Genomic DNA, 21,497 nt, shown 5'->3' with positions numbered 1-21,497 from the left:
TGGTACAAAAGCTGTGACAAACGGAAGTTATTTGTTCAGTTGCACGCAAACGAGTTCAGCCGTTCCGATATTTACGCTTTTTTCACGCAGTCAGTGTGTCCTATTCACCTGCTGTGTTCTAAACGTGAACACAAAACTTATTCCATTTGGTTTTGGTAAATTAGCTCTTTGACACGCTTGCGCACGTCTACCAATTGAATGGATTTGGTGACACCACTGAACCCGCAGCGCTTAAGCACATTCAAATAGATTTTGTAAACAATAAAGGAACTTCGATTTTGTGAGAATAATGTGAAGGCTATGATTTACCACTGTGCTGTGAAACACAATCACAATATGAAGGCTACCAATGCAAAGGCAAGAGTTGGTTCACCGTGGTCACAGAGCCTATACATCGTACATTGAGTTCCGGCCACTTAAATGTAGCTTTTAATATATTAATGCGCGTTCTAGAAGGCCATCTTCCAAGCAACCATTCTAATATATAAGTCGCTAAAATGTTGCCAATTGTTCATTCAAGTCACTAAAAAAAGCTGATTGCTAAACGGAAAACTTTGCCGTAAGCCGACGAAAAGGTCACTAAATCTAGCGCCAAAATCGCTAATATGGGAACACTGATTAAATACCGGTAAATTATAAGAAGTAAATCTGACTTTGTGTTTTGAAAAAAATGGTTATGCTAGACGGCCCCAGCAAACACGGGATGATGCAAAGGGTGGTCGATTAAACTTGTTTTGGACTGCCCAGCGACAGCTTTCTCAGCAATGCAGGCTTGCAAGGCACGTCCAGCAAGCATTTCGCACCGCAAAGCACGATAACCCTTAACTGCTTAGTGCGGCTTGCCAAGCACCATCTCCTACAACACGTGGCGACGACGCCTAAAAGACAATCCCAGCTGCCCAAGCCGGGGATAAGTAATAAAGATATCGTACCTGCGTGGGCGCGATTCTGAGAGAAAACTTGGCATCAGCTGTTGTTTTGTTGGATTTGTCAGTGTACAGCCGACAGTGACCACTTTCAAACGGGTGGGTGCTTGTGTGTGGAGGGGGGACGTGCCCCCCCCCCCTCCAAGTGGCGTAGCCAGAAATTTCATTCGGGGGTAGGGGGGGGGGGAGGGGCTCACGTTGCAGCTCGGCCTCTTCCTCATAAAATTTATCGAGGGATCAGATACTTGAAAAATAACTGCATCGCCAATTCCAAAGATGCTGCAAACAACTTTTTGAACGCCACGCACTGTCAAGACAAGTAAAATATGTGTCTTTTCATAAAAGAATACACTCGTATGTACAAGAAAATGGCCCGAAATAACCGACATCAATGTTTCCATGTTTTTGTCTATTTATTAAGTGAAGAAAATATCACACGAACTTTAGAACTACATCAGTTCGAAACCAACAAAGCAATGCATACCGCTGATATGAAAAATTGAAAGGCCGTGAAATGAACAAGTTTAGGACAAATATTTTAATGAAACGTTGTCATTCAAGAACGTTGTTGGCATTTTTGTAATGTGCAACGTTTAGAAAAAAATCTCAATGGCGCTGTCCTTAGTTCGAATGTATTGCGCAAGAGCAGCTGTCACCGGTCGTGTATTGTGAGTAATTGCACCAATTATAGTCGCAACAGAGAGCACATATAAGAAGCACGAGTTCTGCAAAATATACGAGGGCGAGTCAAATGAAAGTGAGCCGATGCGAATATATGACAAACGGGGTACTTTATTTTGAAGTAGTCTCCATATGCATTTAGACATTTGTCCTGCTGACTAACGAGTCGCGTGATTCCCGTCTCATAAGGATCTTTTGGTTGCTCCTTCAAAAAGTTTGTAAGTGACTCCTTCACGTCATCATCCGACACGAGTCTGGTTCCCTTGAGCTGTTTTTTTGTTATCTTTTTTTCAATTGTCCCAAAATGTGGAAGTCGCAAGGCGACAGGTCTGGGCTGTGTGGCAGATGTTGCAGCGTTTCCCCACTTGAACTTTGCCAGTTTTGTGCTAACCACATCAACGGCGTGGGGACGGGCATTGTCGTTGAGCAAGATGGCCCTATTCGTCTATGTTCCGCATCGTTTGTTCTTTATTGGGACATGCAGCCGATCCGGCGTTTCACAACGCCGGAAGCGATTAATAGTCTCTCAAGGTTTAGCAAATTCGATCAGTAATTACCTCTGACGATCGAAAAAAAAAGTTAACAACATTTTCCCGGTGGAAATGGCGGCCTTTGCTTTCTTTGGGAGTGGTGAATTCGAATGTTTCCACTGCAAGCATTGTCGTCGTGTTTAAGGCTCGTAATAGTGGCACCATGATTCATCCACGGTGACAACTGCAGACAAGAAGTCATCATCCTCATTGTGATACCGGATCAGATGAGTCAAGGCAGCGCCGAACCTTGGGCAAAATCTTGGGCATCTATTGCGCGCACAAGAGCCGATAACCGAGATGTTCATGAATTATGGCGTGAACAAAAATGTGGCTGATGTTCGCACGCTCTGCCAGTTCATCGATGCGTATCCTCCGTTCTTGTCTAATCAGCTCATCAACCTTTGCAATTGTGTGGGGGTGATTGTAAAGGTCGATGATTGCACGGTGTCTTTGGCCCGTTCTTGGATTGTCTTTGCAACTTTCACGTTCTTTTTTGAACCGTTTACTTTAACCCTTCACAGTGGCCAATGAAATGCAATGTTCAACGTAAAAGGCAACCATACGGCCACAAATTTCTTTTTGGGAAACATCTTTCAGCTGTCAGAAACCTCACGACACCACGCTGTTCAACTTTTTCAGCGTCCATTATGTCATGTAACCATGTTCAACCCAGTGTATGAGAGTACTAAAGAACATTTATCCTCACAGCTGCAAGTCACTTTTGTAAATGAGAGATGCCTTCTTGCTACGCGCACGCCTCGCAGATAATGAACCGAGCCATTATTGCGCGGGATGGGTTGGCTCACATTCATTTGACTCGCCCGCGTACATTAGAAATGCGAAGATACAATAGAATATACAAACGCGAAGACACAGCTTGATAAAGGACAAAAGAGTGTCACTGGAAACAAAGTTCACTGCTCGTACGTATACACAAAACCTCGCAACAAGATATTTGAATTTACGTCTAAATCTCCAATAAGTCTGCATATATAAGAAAAATTACTGCATATAATGCGTCAAACGAGGCAAATAAAGATGGTGGGAAATCACAAATTCACAGACCACAGATTCCTAAGCCCCCCCTCCCTCCCCCCCCCCCCTATGTATTGCGCGCGACGGAAGGTGGCACGCTTCCTCCCCGCTTTTCTCCCTTGTTCACACAAGACTGAGCCACCATCGTCGACTAACCAATGCCACTCCCCCCTAGCTTTCACTCGCACATGCAGCATGCGGCGCGCGCTCACAATGTTATCGTCCTTGGACTTTGTACGGAACATGAGGGCGACAGCGACGGCAGGAATGCGCCTGGAGTGTACATATAATTGCTATCGCAATAATATAATAAGAGTGCCGGGCAACCGAAGCGTTCCATGGCCCATTACTTTCCGCAAAAGAGACGCTAAATGAGTAACACAAACGTTGTTCGTGGTTCATAATTGTTTTATGTGGTGAACGCAACTTTTACGCAATATGCATAGTTCTGTTCTGTACTTGCAGTGCATTACATGTATTGTGTGTTTTGGCTGTTCAAAATATCTGACTTTATATATGCGTACGTGGACTGAACTAATGCACAAAACTTTGTGACTCATGTACTGTTGGACTGTATATTTTTTATTCATCCAGTGTTTTACTGAGTGCCATATTTTGTGTCGCTATTCTCCCTTTTTACGCAAATTTGTTTCCTTTGCCGAGTGACAAAGAGTAGCCGGTGCCACCATAAAGGCGCCAACCTCTCCTAATATTCATTTCAATAAAAAAAATATACGCAGTAATGAAATATAGCTTTCACCATGCGACAATTCGCTGCGCCGCAACAATGCCTTTTCTTTCTTTTGTGGGGCGGGGGCACCGAAATGAAAAAAATAAAACATAAAGGAAAGCACGTTAGCTGCAATCGAATGCCTACTTTGGGCGCCTAATGTGGCTACCGAAGGCGTATCGAAGAAAACCTGAGACGCTTGGTCCACACAGAACCATACGCCTACTGCTAGGTGTCCTACACCGTTGCAATCCGTCGTGCCCCCACAGTGATGGCGGTGAGCGACCCTTGTTTCTTTTACTCGTCTCCTATCCAGAAAGCGTCCAAAAGTCTGTCAGGCGAAAATCCACTCGGCCAGACAAAAACGAACGCGCACCGAAGGCGCCGCGCGGTGGTCGGGGCAACACGAGAAAAACGCATGCGCTCTGGCTGGCTCTGGCAGCCCGCGGGTAACGAGTACGAGAAAACTGAAGAGCCTCAATAAATAAGAACTTAGTTACCTTTGCTGGCTTTAGTGCTTTGACACGGACGCTTTGGCGCAGGTGAAATGTTGATATTCATTTCTGGGACATGACGGCACAAATGAACCACCACAACGCTTCGTCCCATCGGACCTCGCTGCGTGCTTTGTCAACTTGTCCGATAGTGTATTGATTTGGCTTGTATCGTTGTATGGTCCGACGTACGACTTTAGAAAAGTTGATGCACCAGTGGCCTCAAATGTTTATAACAACATTAAAGCCACAAAGTTGCGGAATTGAAAATCTAAAGCACAACGCTGGAAATGTCAAGGCACCTTTCGCATCAAAAGTTCAAACGTTTATGAGAGCTTTATACCCATAAAGTTTCGAAATTGGAATCCGTGGGCTCCGTAGATTCCGCGGCCTCAGCGAGATGCCGCGGCGAGCCCGTTCGCCATCAAAACGCCCTTGAAATTTTGTGCTCAGATGGGGCTCCTTGCGTTATGTGCTTCCCAGTGCACGGGCGTTGCCGCGAAATCCAGCCCAAGCTTGCAATGTTCGCGCAGAGATGTCTTTTCGAGCGTGAAAAAGACATTCTAGAGAAAATCCAGAATAATTCCCGGGGCCCGGGGTTGTTTTGGTTGACAGTGCATGACAGCACGAAAAAATGTGTGTGTGTGGGGGGGGGAGGGGGGAGGGGGCTTAAGCCCCATAAGCCCCCGCTGGCTACGCCCCTGCTACGCCCCTGCACACACACATGCCGCTAGATACGCCTATGACGAGCATGATGTCACGCACGCGCAGGCAAATATAAACGCATCTACCACGATGACCACGGGCACTCGCTCTCACGACGCTTGCGTGATGAGGTTCCTAGTATGACATACCAATAAGCCCGAATCAATGCTTAAATCATGCTTGAAAGACAACTGTAGACTTGTAGAGGTGAGGAAATTTAACAGCTGGAACCGAGTAGACCCACCCCCATTACTTCAAGCGGCTTTCTGCAGACTCGAGTGATCTTGGTCGGGACTCCAGGCGTGGTATTCCTGGCTTTAAAAAGTGGGGGGAGGGCAAATGGGCTACTTTGCCCCCCCCCCGAGTTCTGGGAAAGGAAGTGGGGCAAGTGCCCCTCCTGACCCCCCCCCCCCCCATTACATACGCTTATGACATTGCTACTACTTTCTTGATTTGACATTTGTCCAGTGCGAGGAACGTTCTATAATATGGCGCAAGCCGCGGTAGCAGTCTCTGCGGCGTACGTTTAACACCAGTGCGAAAGTCTTTAACGAAGCAGTCGATTGCGCCATTCTTGGCACTTTCGATGCTGCAAAGTGACTGCAGAGAATCAAGCAAACTACCCCACCATATTTGAATACCGACGTTGCTGCGTCAGTCGAGTTCAACGCGGGTCATTAACAGGTTCACACACAAGCGCAGATTCGTAAACCGCGGCCGGGTGAGTACTTGTCGACGCATGCAGGGACGGCTGTTGAAGTTTCGCCCACATGCGAACCATTGCGTAGAACGTTCTTTCGGTGTTCTCGGTTTTGCGGTTTTCGAAATACATTTATCGGTTGAAGAGCCTTATCGTTACATCTACAATGAATATCTTTTTCTTCTTCTTTGCTATTGAAACTTTGACACAGGTTCTTGTGTCTCCTTGCGTTTAAGTGCCATTTCTGTATTCGCTGTATTATTGTACGGCCAGTTTTAACGCGAAAGCGTTTCTTGGGTAGGTTAGTGAAAGCATGCACACAGCCGGCGTCCGCAGAAGACGTCCGCAAGTGTCGTGTCCGGAAAGCACGTGACAACTGGAACTGACGCCGGTGAACAGTCGGCCGCAAACACTCGGCGCCGCAGCAACTACCTGAAGCCGCGGCGTTGGCGAGGGAAATTCCTGCAACGCAAGCCCCGACTCGGATCACAAGGCCATGTTAGTGTCTATGTACTCCGACGCAAGTACGCTGACACCGGAATGACAGGAGGATGAGGACACCAGGGACTGTTAAATGACACCACCCACAATGCCGTGGCGGTCTTACTACTTCGGTATAGCCGGGACCTGTGAGGAACACTGCCCCGACGATGAAATAGATGAGGACATGTAAAGTGGTGTCGACACCACTTTGATTGTACCAAATCATGTAAACAAGCACAATTCGGCCTCTCACATTGCCTCATTCTTTATAACACAACTCGGCAACAACGCTTTGAAGCACCCTTCCGCAACAACAACCTAGCCAAAAGAAACGCTTTCGCGTTCTCATCTCATAAGAATATGGTTAGGAATCCTCTGCAGCTTTTTCAAATGTATTTTGTAAATGGTCCCCGCGCTAGCCTTTGGCTATGGGACAACGAAGATTGTGCGTATCTTGTGAAATAGTTATGTTAGGAAGAGTTGCGCCTAAGAACGACAAAACACAGGGACAAAAAACGAGGTAGACGGAAAGAGCGCAATGATGTGTAATAAATAACTAAAAACTCGGAATTACGTGCACGCATGTGGCCATGCTATCGCATGATATGGTTGGTCCATGGATGGTGATTATTATCTGTTTGTCTGATCGCTATGGCAACCGTGTCAACATTCTTCGCACGACGTCTACGATATGTCACGTGCGCTATATTCATCGTAGCTTTTCATTGTCCTGGCTCACAGAGGCGAAAAGACGCGAAGCCACATTAGAGCAAGCATGGCATCCTGAGCAACAACAGTGCATGGGCACAGAAATGATTGCGTTGCTGCAGCAAACGTGGCCGTTTCCACCAGTGTTAATTATGCTTATCATAAATCGTACCGTTATTATTATCCTATTGTCCAGCTTGCTGTCTTATAGCGCCTTCCCGCGTTGTGATAGCTAATGTTCATTTTCTGTTTCGTACCTAGAGCCCCTCCCATAATCGGTTACCTGCCGTTCGAGGTTCTCGGAACTTCCGGATACGACTACTACCACGTGGAGGACCTCGAGAAAGTTGCGGCGGGTCAAGAGGCCTGTACGGTTTTGTGCTTCGCTTATTTACTATAAATGGGCAGGCGATTTGTGTGTGCCGGACCTCAAGTTATGTCTTCACTACGCGGTCATGAGCTGAGTGATGTCGCTGCTCGCCCCACTGCCAGTGATGCAGACAGGGGAAGGCACGTCCTGCCACTACCGCTTCCTGACCAAGGGCCAGCAGTGGATCTGGCTGCAGACGCGCTACTACATCACCTACCACCAGTGGAGCTCCAAGCCGGAATTTGTCGTATGCACCAACACCGTCATGAGGTAGGCACCGCGGTGTCATATGCCTACCAGAGGTCGCCGAACGCTAGCTTTGATAAACTCCTCGATGGCCGTTGAGTGTCATCTGCCGCTGTTTACAGATGTGACGTGATAATCAAGTATCTACTCTCACTCGAATGGTGAATTTTCATTGACGTGCACCGACTCGGACAAGTCCGCGAGCGCTAACCTTCGGTGGTCATTGAGAGCGCACGACGCTGTAAACAACTGCGGGTGCTCATAGTTAATCCACGGACCTTTCACCAAACGACGCACTACCTCGTAGCCGAAACTTTGCTTTGGGACGTAAATCGAATCAATAAGGTATATTTATTACGACCGCACAACGCGATCGCGTAAGGCGGAGTCGCTTTTTCACGCCTGTTGGCATTGCGTATAGTACCTAAGCTTTGGTAGTGGATCGAAATATATCACCAAAAAATGCATGCCATTGTTTGAGAATTGTGTCTGTGCCACGGTACAATGACTGCACACCATGACTGCAGAACGCGCGCTCAGCAGCTTAAGTTGCATGCCGCTGCACCGATGGTGAGCGCAAGGGCGCTCGAAGACACGTACACACGTATGTGCACGTATGGCGCAGACACGTGAATGAAATTGCTAAGTTCTAGGGTGAATATTTTAGCGAATTTGTCGCTAGGCTTAGCGACTTCTTTGGCTGTTCAGCAACGCAAACGCCTTTTCACGCTCGGCTTTTTTCTTTGATTTTAGTAAGGCCTTCGACTGCCGGAACCATTCCACTGTCACAGATAAGGTGTACTTGTTTTGTTTTCCTATTTAGCGACCGGCGACATTTTTTAGCTATGGACAATTAGAGATATTTTACCGATTTCGAAGTTAAGAAAGTAGTTTAAAAAAGGGAGAAGCGCTTTATTATTCAAAAGCTACAAGTAGGCGGCTGAAATTGACTGTATGGCGCGTGGGCTTTGTAATCACGATAAATCAACGGTGGTTTCCACTCACAGTGGCCACACGCTGCAGTTATGTGCGCCAGTATTGGTAGGCTTCCCATTGCTCTCACAAAATTTATGTTTTTTTTTCTTCTTTCTTAAACCAGTTGGAATGGATGTTAACGCTGTGAATGTTGCAGTTTTATTAAATACGTTGGATTGGTGGATTTTCGCAAGCGTAGCAACTTACCAACACTTATTCCAGTAAATTTTGTGGTGAGGTTTAGAAATGTGGAGAAAAGTAACGCGAAGCAAAGGAACACTGGTCGACGAGACAGACTAAGACGAGCGGTGAGATGAGAATAAAAATCATCAAGGGAACAATAAGACGAATAACTGTTGAAATGTGTACATATACACGTCGAGGCCGCCACTCCTATATGTGTATTTGAGTGGCTGGCCTCGAGCACGCGGTTGATACACTGCATTTGACCTGCATAAGGACATGTAATTGCCTTCACCGTTTTGACATGACCAAGAACATGTCGCAGAACTTAGTTCTCTTTTCACGACCGCCCATAACCAGAACATTTGCAGGCATAACGTGAACCAAGTGCGTATTCGTGATAGGAAAATCAGGTTACCCGTGTTCTCTTGAATAATTCTGAATTCGTAACTGGACATTTCAAAGGTACACTCAGAATTTAACTGTCATCATCCAGTTTGTTGAAAACCTACTAGTAAAGCAAAAGCCCGATGTTGGAAAACTCAATGTTTATTCCTCACCTGCACTTACACTAGACGAATGTTAAACGCGTGAGTAGATGCGTTATGACATATTAGTCTATACTATAGCGTTCCTAAACGACCACATTATTTAAGGGTCACTCAAAAGCTCTATGGTCAACTTTAGTAACTTTGCAGCAAAATATAGCGAAAATTTTGTGACTTCTTTGTTTCAGTTTAGCAACACACACGAAGAATTGGCAACAATACTGAAAACCCCGACCTCATAGCATCGTAGCGGGGCTTACATCCCCTTCAGTCACGGTGTCCAGGTCCGCGGACGTGTATTCTTCTTGGGAATATGTGCAGTAGTAGCAAATAAAAATAAAACGCGGAAACTGAGCTACCAGTTAATTAATCCCTCCACGGCGGCCGCATTTCGATGGGGGTGAAATGCGAAAACACCCGAGTACTTAGATTTAGGTGCACGTTAAAGAACCCCAGGTGGTCGAAATTTCCGGAGTCCTCCACTACGGCGTGCCTCATAATCAGAAAGTGGTTTTGGCACGTAAAACACGAAAATTTATTTTTTTTTAAATTAATCCCTCTGCTTGCTCAAGATTACCCTAGGGCACAGTACTGTTGCACATGACCACTTTACCGAAAGCACTAGCATGTTCGACGAGATTTTCGCCATGCTGCGTTACGCCAGCAATTGGAAAATGGCGTTTTTTTTTTGCCTTTCTCATTATGCAATAAGTGATGAGTACCTTTACTTTGGGCAATTGGTTCGAGTCCTTCTATGAAAATTTTCGACATTATTGATTGAACATGAAGTCGAAACTTAATTACTCTGTAGTTACAAAGCCTCACAAGAATATGTAGAAGAAATGTTCCGTATAAGCTTTGCTATACTTAAAAAAAGATCCCCAGCACATTGGAATAAGATTATGCGACTTTACACATTGATTGGCTGAGCATCGCAAAAGCTGTGTGGTATACTTACGGGCATTTAAATTTGTCACTCGATTCCATGGCAATCGTGTCGTACGCCTCACCCAAGCTACGACGAGGACTTGACGCACAGCAAGGCGGCGCCCACCAGCGGTGCGTCGGCGTCGTACTCGCGGACGTCGGTGGCGAATCGCACGTCTTACCAGAGCTCGCGGGTCTCCTCCGCGCCTTCGGTCAGCTCCAGGGACAGCCTGTCTCCCAACCTGTCCGAGAAGTCCGGATGCGCCGGCGGTGAGTACGACATCGTGAGCGCGGCTTGGATCAGTGCTCCTATGGTACCTTGGCGAAAGGGTGAGCGAAAAAGAAGGTCCGCTGTCCGGACGGTGGCCTCAGTCATAGTATAGGACTGCAACAACGCCGAATTGTCTTATCGGAAGAAGTCGATAGCCGCAAGATTATCACCATCATTGCTTCGCTGGCACAACTAGAGAACACGTCATCTGTTCGTGTCCCCCCTTCTACAGATAACCAAATACTTTCTCTACTGCTAAGGAAATCGGCCATTAATGTTGTAAACGCTTTTGAAACTGGGACCATGGGCGTTATGTGTGCACAAGGCTATACTAGAATGTGGCTGTAGTTCCTAAGGCAGCTGGACCTGTGACCGCGTCTAATGCGTAGTGACCACTCCAGTGTATATACATCGACGCACATATTTGGTAATTTTTTCCATCTACTCGTCGTTAAGACGCCGGTTCCACGAGCGCTCGATCAAAACACCTGCGCGTTTGCCGTGATAAAGCGACTGTGCTCGTTCCCTCGCACATTGTATAGGATCGGAGACCGCAAGGAGGAGTAGAGAGCTCTTAAGGGTGAAAAATGAATGTACCTGCCGCCGCAACGTTAAGCGTTTTGCTCAAATTGAGGCACCTGCAGCAGAGACAGACGAATAACAGGTACAGACACAAGAGTGATCATGAACTTCAGTTTAACAGCGCTTGTGCCGGTTCCAGCTATTCGTTCTTCCACTGCTTCTGCGCTGTAATCGCGTCAATATAATAATAATAATAATAATAATAATAATAATAATAATAATAATAATAATAATAATAATAATAATAATAATAATAATAATAATAATAATAAGGACGATGACGATGATGATGATGATGGTGATCAGAAAGACTTGTCCACGCCGTAAATAACATAAACGATGCTGCAGACCAGCAGAAAAAGCTACCGAGATCGACAGCTTGATGAAGCCACAGGCCCCCATAGAAAGCAGCTGCACAGCTGCATGCTGTCATATGCGCATAAACAGTAGCAAACATACTGAAACGTATTAACAACGCTAAGTTACGTGATACGTATATTGTAACCGTTTACCAAGAAAACATTTTACATTCACAGCAGCGCAGAAGGACTACTAACAAAAACAGGGGTGCGATCTTGTACGCGTTCCAAACTCGAACTGAGGTGGTCCGTTCTTTCCGTCGCGAAATTGGCGGTCCGTTCCATTGCGTTCGTCCGATAGCAGACAACACGAAATGATTGACAGCAGATATCACTTCACAATTGACGTCACGGCGTCACCGTTCAAACTGACCAACTGTGTGTGGCTCGATAGAACGGACCACCTCCGTTCTATTTTGGAACGCGTACAAGATCGCACCCCTGATGTCACATGAACAGTCAGAAGCACATGTGGAAAAGAAAGAAGAGATAGATTAGGGGTCCTGAAATGATCGCGTAATTCTTCGAAAGTGACGCTCTCTAAAATGCAACTTGCTTTTGTGAAACGCATTGGATAGTCTGGGTAACTTGTTTTGTAATGCTTGTTGGTGATATGTTGTTTTGTATGTTAGCACTATCTAAGGCTCATGGTTTTTCGTACGATGGATGGCTTTATTATCTGCAAGATGAGCTATGTTCCGCAAAAAAGAATGTGCCGTTTTTCAGTTTCAAACTCTATATCACAGTCTGGTGACTTACTTGCGAAACAAAGGAGGAGCGTTAGTTTAATTAGAAACACCATCTGTAGCTCTTAGAATTCGTTTACTTATGTGTAATTTCTGAAAGATGCTCCATTATGCGGCCGACCTCTCTACATTTTCCAATCATTAAAATACTTCTTTCTGAATAGGTTGACGTGCGTTGTTGATCGCCGTACCATACGACATTTGTTAAGTATAGGTAGAAACAAACTGCTACTGTATAAATAATTTTCGTAATACCACGTGGTAGAACACTACGGTTGTGAAAAATTTCTCCAGCTGGGACAGCCTAACTTGCATAGTGTCGATATGTATATCCATTAACATATTTTTATGAAAGATTACTCCTAATTATCGGTACTATTTCCGCAGGATTACCAACTAGCCCATTCTTTTACCCTACCTTCCTCAAATCGGGCACCGTGCTGATTACGCCTTGCTTCCCTACCTTTGCATGTCAACCTTGCCCCACTGGTATCCTCTAGAGCCACCATAAATATGAAATATGGCGTCGCGACATTCCTCCCCCTGACTCTGGCCGACTTCGACGCCGAGCGTAAGGCAATGGTAGCTGAACATAAGCATAACTGTAAGTGAGCCGTATGAGTTACGTCTGCTTTGCAAGGAACTTCAACTGTTCTTGTTTGTTTGTTTGTTTGTTTGTTTGTTCTTTTTTATCAATGTGTGATTTCCGTGTGTTTTGCAAAGAACTTCAACGGTATTTTCTTTCTCCCAAATGATACACGCTTCAGGGGTGCTGCGGGAAGAACGCAGCAGCGACGCCAGTAGCTGCGGAAACCAGCTGTCGCTGCCGTTCACCGAGGCGTGCACGATCACGCGCGAGTCTCCGGCGACGGGGGGACGACTGGTGTCGCTCGCCTCCTCGGAGCCGACCTCGTCGCGGCTGCTGCACGAGCCGATGGACCAGCGGCCGCCCTACCAGACCACGACCGCGTGCCGTGCGCCGCTGATCACGCTCACCACGCTGCAGCCCATCGCGGCCACCTTCGCCGGGTCCGGCCACTGCGGCACGGCTGCTGCGGCGGCGGCGATGCAGGCGAGTGAGCGAACCGCCGCCTCGGCCACCGCTCTCCGCATGTGCATGACGAACTGGCGGGGGAGCGCTCGCGGACGACGCTCGAGATGCTGAGTGCCAACCAGACAGACTTGATTCGAGCGTCGCATACGCTTTCTGGGAGAGCGCTTCTCCACTCAAAACCCCACCTCCACTCAAGAAACTCTTTTCGAAATCGTAACTAGTTTATTTGTGTTAATAGTACAGTTATTATGATTATTATTTGTAGTAGTATTAGTATTAGTATTAGTAGTAGTAGTAGTAGTAGTAGTAGTAGTATTTCTATTGTAATCCCCTTTGAAACTTGAAACGGGGGGGGGGGGGGGGGACGAAAAGTTACCTAGGTTGCTTGATACAGTCAGGTTTGAGTACATCTATTGCTGTTTAGCATTGTGCCTCTCTCTCCTTGATCTTTGCTTTCTTCATAACAACCTCTCTCTCTCTCTCTTTTGTACAGAGTTGCCTATGCCTGTAACAACTCCGCTTCTATCAACTTCTTTCCTGCAATTTTCGCACCAGTACTCTAAACGGCTCTCGCTAATCCCAACTGCTGGCCAGTTCATGCTTCCATCCGCTTTGAATCCTAGCACTTCTGTAAGGTGACCGTTTCCTGCGGGTATTGCAGGGTGAATATTTTGGCATTCCATTACGATGTGCCGAGGCGTTTCCGGACCAGCAGCAGACACATGCCTCGTGATGTTGCGAATATTTAATCCGATATGTTTTTGTCTTCGTGCAGCCAGCTCGGCCCTCAAATAACAACAGGCAATTTGATCAGGCTAGTTGGTACGAATCCATGGCGGCAAACGGCGCAAAATTCTTGGGGACACGTACTGGAACAAAGAATTGAATTAAATTGAATTGAATTTTATTCCACAACAAGAAAAAATTACGAGGAGGACAGGTAAAAGTTGTAAGAGCAGCTTGAGGTATTCTGACCCCCTAGCACACGGGGAAGCATAAAAGCGTGCGGCTAAGGAAGTACGACCTACTAAGAGGAAACACTTACAGGAGTTATAAAACGTCACTTGAAAGAAGCACAGGCGCCTACTACTTCAGTTGAAGTAAGCGCTCGTGTCTCGTGACATTAAATAGCGAAGCATTGCCCTCTGTTTTATCGTACAGATTTTCTTTTCCAATTTCTTGCTTTTTATTCTTGTAAATCTCTACCTTTTTTTGTTTCCATTTTTTGCACCCAATTCACTGCCTCCGTTTCTCTCACTCTCTTTTAGATCACTCCTGGTTGTATATTTAAACTTTCAATTACCTTATACTTGGTTGCCAATATTCTGGACCCCTACCTCTATCCTGTGTCCACTCTTTTGAGGTATAAATATTTGTGCACTTTAGCCGCGCATTTATGTCCATCTTCACTGTCCAGCTTCACCGTCCTTCTTCAAATTGGGTGGATGGATGGGATGGATGGATGTTATGAGCGTCTCGTTTGAAAGGGGGTGGTGGGTTGCGCCACCAAGCTCTTGCTATTATACTGCCTAATGTCCTACCTAGGTTAAAAAAGAAAAAAAAAGAAAAAAGGAATCCTATGAACTCCCACAACCAAATCTTCTGATCTCCTATTGCGAACTGTGCTTTTGAACGTCTCCGTTTTTTGTCGCTTCCCTACTTTTATTCCACCAATCTTCCGATCGCCTCTTACTAATCCCTATTGCGGACATGTTCACTTTTCCCCTGCTCTCGCTGAACCCAAGGGCATCAAGGAGGCCAGTGGTGCCTAAATCGACCGCTAGGTAGACGTCTTCACATTCTAATAAAACATGCTCCGTAGTTTCCCTAGCTTTACCGCAGCAAGCACATGCTTCTTCTTCCTTCTTATATGTCGCTTTATAGGTGCGTGTTCTAAGGCATCCCGATCTCGCTTCGAAAAGTAATGAGCTTCCCTTTGAGTTATCCTAAATTGATTCTTTCCTGATTTCGTTTTTTCCTCCTAAGTAGTTACTCATGGCAGGTTCCTTTTTCCATTGCCGCCACCCATGAGATTATTTCGGCCTCTATGACTTTCCGCTTTACATTTTTCGTTGCTGTGATGCCCACCCTACAGGCCGCATACTTGCTGGTAAGCTTCCTAGTTCTTTTCCTCCACTGTGAATCAATGTTTTTCCTGTACGGATACCTCAACACTCTCCGAGCCCATTCACTTTCTTCCATATTCCTCAGTCGTTTTTCATACTGAATTTTTCTGCGAGCTTCCCACACTTCAAAACTAGTCCAGCCCATATCACGCTGCACAGCTTCATTTGCAGTCTTCCCGTGAGCGCCCAATGCGAGGCGACCCACTGACCTTTGGTTCCCGTCGAGTCCTGATTGTACCCCTGATTTAAAGCAATCAACCTCATTTCCAAAAGTAAATCCTGGAACCATTACTCCTTTCCAAATACCTCGGAGCACCTCCTACCTATTGTATCCCCTTCGCGCTCTGTGCTTCATTATGGCTGCATTTCTCTTGACCTTCACTGCTATTGTTTTTTCCTTTGTTTCCATATATCTATTGCCTTCGTTTATCTATATACCAACATATTTATATTCTGTTACCCGAGGTATTTCCTGGCCCTGTATCGCCACTGGCTGTTCACTGTTTTCATTGAATACCATAACACCTGATTTTCTAACCCTAAATTTCAAGCTCAAATTCTCGCCTTCCTGCCCGCAGATATTAGCCAGACGTTGCAAATCACTTTGCTTGTTAGCTAGCAGCACAATATCGTTCGCATAAAATAAACCTGGAAGCTGCTGCTTTATTATACTGTACCCGCCTGTTTGTATGAGAGATTAAAACCGATATTACTTCCTTCTAGCGCGCTCTAGTGGGGACAACAGTAGTGGGGATAAAGGGCCCCCTTACCCCAGTCCCTTCTCGATATCAACTTTCTACTCGCTCCTCGTCCCTTCCTATTCAACGCAAGCGGTATTTTCTAGGTAAATATCTCTCAAAAGCTGTAGAAAATCGTCACCTAAGCCTTCCCCTTCTAGAATATCCCACAAAATGTCGCGGTCTACGTTGTCATAGGCTCCTGTAATGTCTAGAAAGGCCACATAAAGCGGTCGGCTTTCTACTCCCTATTGGGAAACGGAATGACAGCGTCGCCTCTCGGCTGAAGTACTAACTGCGTTTCATGTCACTGCAGGCAATCACTGAGTGAAAAGTTTGTAACCCGAAGTCACAAAAAGCCGAAAGTGATATATTTTCATGCGAAATTGGTTAAGCATCTTGCGATTCCTTAAAATCACTTTTATTTTTCATCCTAAGCAAGGCAAATATTTGCAAACCTTGCTAAAATGTCCTAATATTTAAACATTCTGGTTGCCTAGCGACTGCTCCAAGCTTATTTTCGTTCGTGTAGTAATTCAGTTAAGATGTGGCACTACAACTGCTTTATTTTCTTTACGGTGAAAGTACTGACATTACACTAACCCCCGCATACAGAAATGTGCCTTAATTTGAAGCCTATGCTTCACTTAGTATAATGCCTGGTGTGAACGTGCCTGAGATGCTCATTGCTTTTTTTTTTGGGGCGCGTTCGCGTCAGACATACATTTTACCAAGTCAGGCGTGGGCTTCAAGTTAGGCGAATTTCTGAATACGCGAGTAAGTAAGCTTTAGAATACAGAAAAATTCGTTACAACAGTGGCAGTGTGGGTTCGGTTTCCTTTCATGACAAGAGGCATTACATAACAGAAATCGCTGGCGTAACCACACGGCTACTATTTACGTACGAGGATGGGACGTTGATAATTGCATCTAAAGAAAATCTCACGCAGAATTATCAATGCACTGACGCAGCAGGCACGCGAGTTTGGTGCCTGAAACGCCAGGAGCAAACCTTACTTCCAACACCATAGCAGCTGCCACAACACGTCGACCTACGAGAGCCACACTGGGTGTTTGCTCACTCTCTTTGAAATTTCTCATAAACGCGGCTATTCCACAGGTGTGGTCTGAATACAACCTCACCTTAGGGACGGCCACGACAGGTTCTGCAACCGGGGAGCTTCTCGGCGTGCCTGGAGAACGACTCACACATCAGCACGAGACCCACGCACTCACAGCCGCAGGGGCAGGTGTCGCCCCGGTTGCAGCAGCAGCAGTCGGCCGGTGGACAACACCAGCAGCAGCAGCCGCAGCAGGACCATTTCCAGGATTACCTTCGGCGCAGGCACCAGGCTCTGCAGCAACAGATCCTCAGGCAGCAGGAGGAACTGCGCCGGGTCTCCGAGCAGCTAATGCTCGTGCACTTCATCAACCCCAACCTGACGGCCACTGTGACGGTACACGACCGATTCGCATTTACATAGCACGCGCGAATGCCCTCTGTGAAATTGCAGTCCTAACTGCTTCTATTGGTGATATTGCTTGTTCTGGGTGTTGTAGTGTCGCAAGAAAAGGTGAGGCGTGCTGACAGGACACAAGAGAAGGGAAGTGGACAACACGAACTCCACTTCTCTTGTCTTGTGTCCTGTCTGCATGCCTCACCTTTTCTTGCATAATGAATCCAGACCAACTAGCTCAGCTTTCTGTCGTTCTAAGCTTCAGTTGTAGTGTTGCTTGACGCGATTCTGCAATAGAGCCATTTTCACGTTTTTGAGAGTTCTCGTACGCTAAGATGGCGCGCATTTACTCAGCTTGTACCCATGCAGCATGAATCAACTCCATCGAAGGAGGGGGGTGGGATGTACGAGAACTTTAATAAATATATTTAACGGTTGGCGAGCAATTACTGCCGCACAGAAAGCTGCCGGCCTTCGTTTTAGTCTGAAGAAATGAGCGAAAGTTTGTGAAGGCTCCTCCTAACCGCTTCGTTATTTCCTTCCCCTTTCTACATCATACACCGCCTCGATCGCACAGAGCGCCAACGCTCCGCTTTTCACGCTGTCCCTGCCGACGACAACGCTGTCGGTGCCAACGTCGACGATCGCTGGACCGACGGGCGCGTTGACGCCGGCACCCTATTTGCTGGCTACGGCTCCCGCCGGCTGCACGGACAACTCTTCCCGGAGGGACTCGATGCACCAAACGCAGAGCCAGCAGCTACAGCACCAGCAACAGACTCTACAAGAGCAGCAGCAGCAGCAACAGCAGGACCGCCAAAGTTCGGGATTTTTGGGAACCGTTCCTCAGGGATATGTTGCTCCGGTGAGACATGTATATGAGGTGACTTGTAGAAATGATTTAGCGTATGAAAGAAGCGCAGAAGCCTCATATATTGTGTTACTTCGGCTACAGCTATTTCTCTCGGCATGCATTCCTGCCCCATCTTGTTCGCCTGCTTGCCCACTTCAGCATTAATTGATGACAACTTGTTCTGGCGGCGATGCTGAAGCACAAGTGCGGCGTCTGTCTCCAATATTTCCCTCTCAAATTTCTACTTCGCCTTCCCTCAACAATGTGTAGCCTGGAAATCTGTATTTTGTGTTCTCGCTCACCTTCCTGCCTTTCCTCATTTATCTGGTGCCGCTTCTACCTGTTTTATCCGGCTGTTGGAATGCATCATGTAACCGCGCAAACGACAACGGACGAAGAAGGAAACACACAGGACAGTTGCGGTGTGTTTCCTTCTTCATCCGTTGTCGTTTGTGCGGTTACATGATGCATACCAATATCGACCACCAACTAGCCCGCCTCTCCCTGTTAATTCTCTGGCTGGCTGGCTGGCTGGCTGGCGGGCTGGCTGGCTAGCACGCTCGCTCGCTCACTCACTCACTCACTCACTCACTCACTCACTCACTCACTCACTCACTCACTCACTCACTCACTCACTCACTCACTCACTCACTCACTCACTCACTCACTCACTCACTCACTCACTCACTCACTCACTCACTCACTCACTCACTCACTCACTCACTCACTCACTCACTCACTCACTCACTCACTCACTCACTCACTCACTCACTCACTCACTCACTCACTCACTCACTCACTCACTCACTCACTCACTCACTCACTCACTCACTCACTCACTCACTCACTCACTCACTCACTCACTCACTCACTCACTCACTCACTCACTCACCCACCCACCCACTCACTCACTCACTCACTCACTCACTCACTCACTCACTCACTCACTCACTCACTCACTCACTCACTCGCTCATTCACTCACTCACTCACTCACTCACTCACTCACTCACTCACTCACTCACTCACTCACTCACTCACTCACTCACTCACTCACTCACTCACTCACTCGCTCGCTCGCTCGCTCACTCACTCACTCGATGTCCACATTGCAAGCAGGCACTGGATGTGCATGAAGAATTCCTTTCATTCCGAAGTATTTGAAGCCCAACTGAAACGAAATTTTGGACCACGTAAAAAACGTCTAGGTTCAGATAATGTAGATACAGAACAGCCTCCGTGCAAAATTTTACGTTTGAAACACGAGTGGATGCATGATTAAAGACTAGGAAAAATAGGCGTACTGAAACAAAATCGAATACTGAAAAATATAGGATACTGAAACTGAAAAAACGCTGTCATTGCCACTCGCCAGAAGTGACGCATTACTCGGATCACTCAGCTCCTCGGCATCACCTCCGAGATTACCTGTGGCACGCTGCTTCGCGCACCGCGCCGAAAAATATGGGAGGCGACGTGGTGGGACTTATGTCATGGCCGCTAGCCACCAGGCGCGCGCGTCGTCTGCTGAGGCGCTAGTTAAAGCTGCTAATGAGAAAATCGGACAGTCACAGCCCTGAAGTTTTGTCAAGCTTGCTTCGGTAGTACCTACTATTCATTTATTAGCGTATTAGGTCAAATGTCATTTCGCTGATAAAAGCTGGATATGTTTGCCTGGCTGATGGCCTGGTATGCTTCTGCAGGTGTTTGGTGAAAGCTATGTCGTTCCGTTTTTATTATTCGCTCTTCATGACCGGGTGACCCAAGTGATAACGCACATTTGGAATGCTGTTTGAACCACTGCTGAAACGCGAAGACGAATATCATTGAAATAAATCGTGGTTATATTGTGCCGGCACCCTGAGATGTCGGCATCCTGAGAAACTTACGTTGTCTTTTCTCGTTCTCTTCTAAACGCAGGTGTACCCGCTCCAGCTACCCACGGACCAAATGATATTCACTTCAAACTTTAACGCCCCGTCGAACATTTACATGGACGCCAGTGGCCCCGGTAGTGGCGAACACTAAGGACGAGTTGCTTCGTGGTGCCACATGAAAACAGGAGCATTCTCAGCGCTTACTTGAAGATTAGCGCATTTAATTATTCCTACAATCGGTCTTGCATTTCAGAAGGTGACCGAGCACAGCATTTCATAGGTCACTGCAGCTAACAGGTCTTGTGACTACGAGTAATGCATGTCGGCACGAAATGAGAGGCCATGCAGTGATATGCCCAGTAGGCCGACGCTGACGTCAAAGGGCAATGAAAATTTGCACTCTCTATATTTTTCAATGTAGATATGCCGGTGTTAACCATACAACCTTGCGTCATGCGTTTCTTTCGTGCGTACAACACGTAAAATGTAAATATTATTGCTTTCATTTACATAATCCTTATTATGTCATTACGGCCCCTAAACGTTTCTGGATGATTTCCTGTTTCGTGAGTCATCATTTGCTGGCTGCTATTGAATGAATAAATTGTTACCAGTGTCGTCCCTGTAGATATGTTTACACCTTTTCAAAGCGCTTCATGCTGTCGACTAAGTTGTGTCTACTCTAGACCACATGCTCTAGACGTCATCAAAATGCTAATACGTATAGTCAATGTCCTTTCATTCCACGGTGGCGTACTCATCTATTCGATTATTCCCGCCATGCTTGAAAGTTCCAAACTAGATGCTCACACTTTTCTATAAAAGAAAAAGCTGATCATTCCGAGCTGAACGCACCGAACATCGGACAATTCTAAGCAGAAACAGCGCGCAGGCTGTTAGTGTTCTTACGGCCGCGCTAAAGTGGCTGACCGCTGTTTAAATACTGGCATATGCATCTTCGACGCACGAAGTCCACTGGCTCGACACGCACTAAACGAAGGGACATCAAAAATAGAGGTACGGAAAACTGGGTCCTCTGCTATAGCGCTTCCGTTGCAGCGTTTAGACTCGTTTTAATGTCACTACTGAGGACACGAAAAGCTCTTCGGTCTAAGCAATATAATTTCGCTTTCATTGAAGTGTTGTTGTATTTGTCGGCTTACCAAAGCGAAACTTTCTTTGCCTAAATATC

General features: G+C 46.5%; 1 protein-coding gene across 1 annotated transcript in view; it reads left to right on the top strand.

Annotated features, from left to right (window-relative positions):
* Clk (circadian locomoter output cycles kaput protein Clock) overlaps nt 1–20,932 on the top strand; it is a 106,110-nt gene extending 85,178 nt beyond the window's left edge. Inside the window, 7 exon segments of the mRNA XM_070534897.1 lie at nt 7,257–7,363; nt 7,488–7,635; nt 10,333–10,514; nt 12,970–13,274; nt 17,283–17,576; nt 18,154–18,441; nt 20,349–20,932. Coding sequence (XP_070390998.1) covers nt 7,257–7,363; nt 7,488–7,635; nt 10,333–10,514; nt 12,970–13,274; nt 17,283–17,576; nt 18,154–18,441; nt 20,349–20,456 — 1,432 coding nt within the window. The 3' untranslated portion in view covers nt 20,457–20,932.
* The last annotated feature ends 565 nt before the right edge of the window (nt 20,933–21,497 follow it).

The sequence above is a fragment of the Dermacentor albipictus genome, chromosome 3 (assembly GCF_038994185.2).
Source record: "Dermacentor albipictus isolate Rhodes 1998 colony chromosome 3, USDA_Dalb.pri_finalv2, whole genome shotgun sequence".
NCBI lineage: Eukaryota > Metazoa > Arthropoda > Arachnida > Ixodida > Ixodidae > Dermacentor > Dermacentor albipictus.
This window is presented reverse-complemented; position numbering and strand designations above follow the sequence as displayed.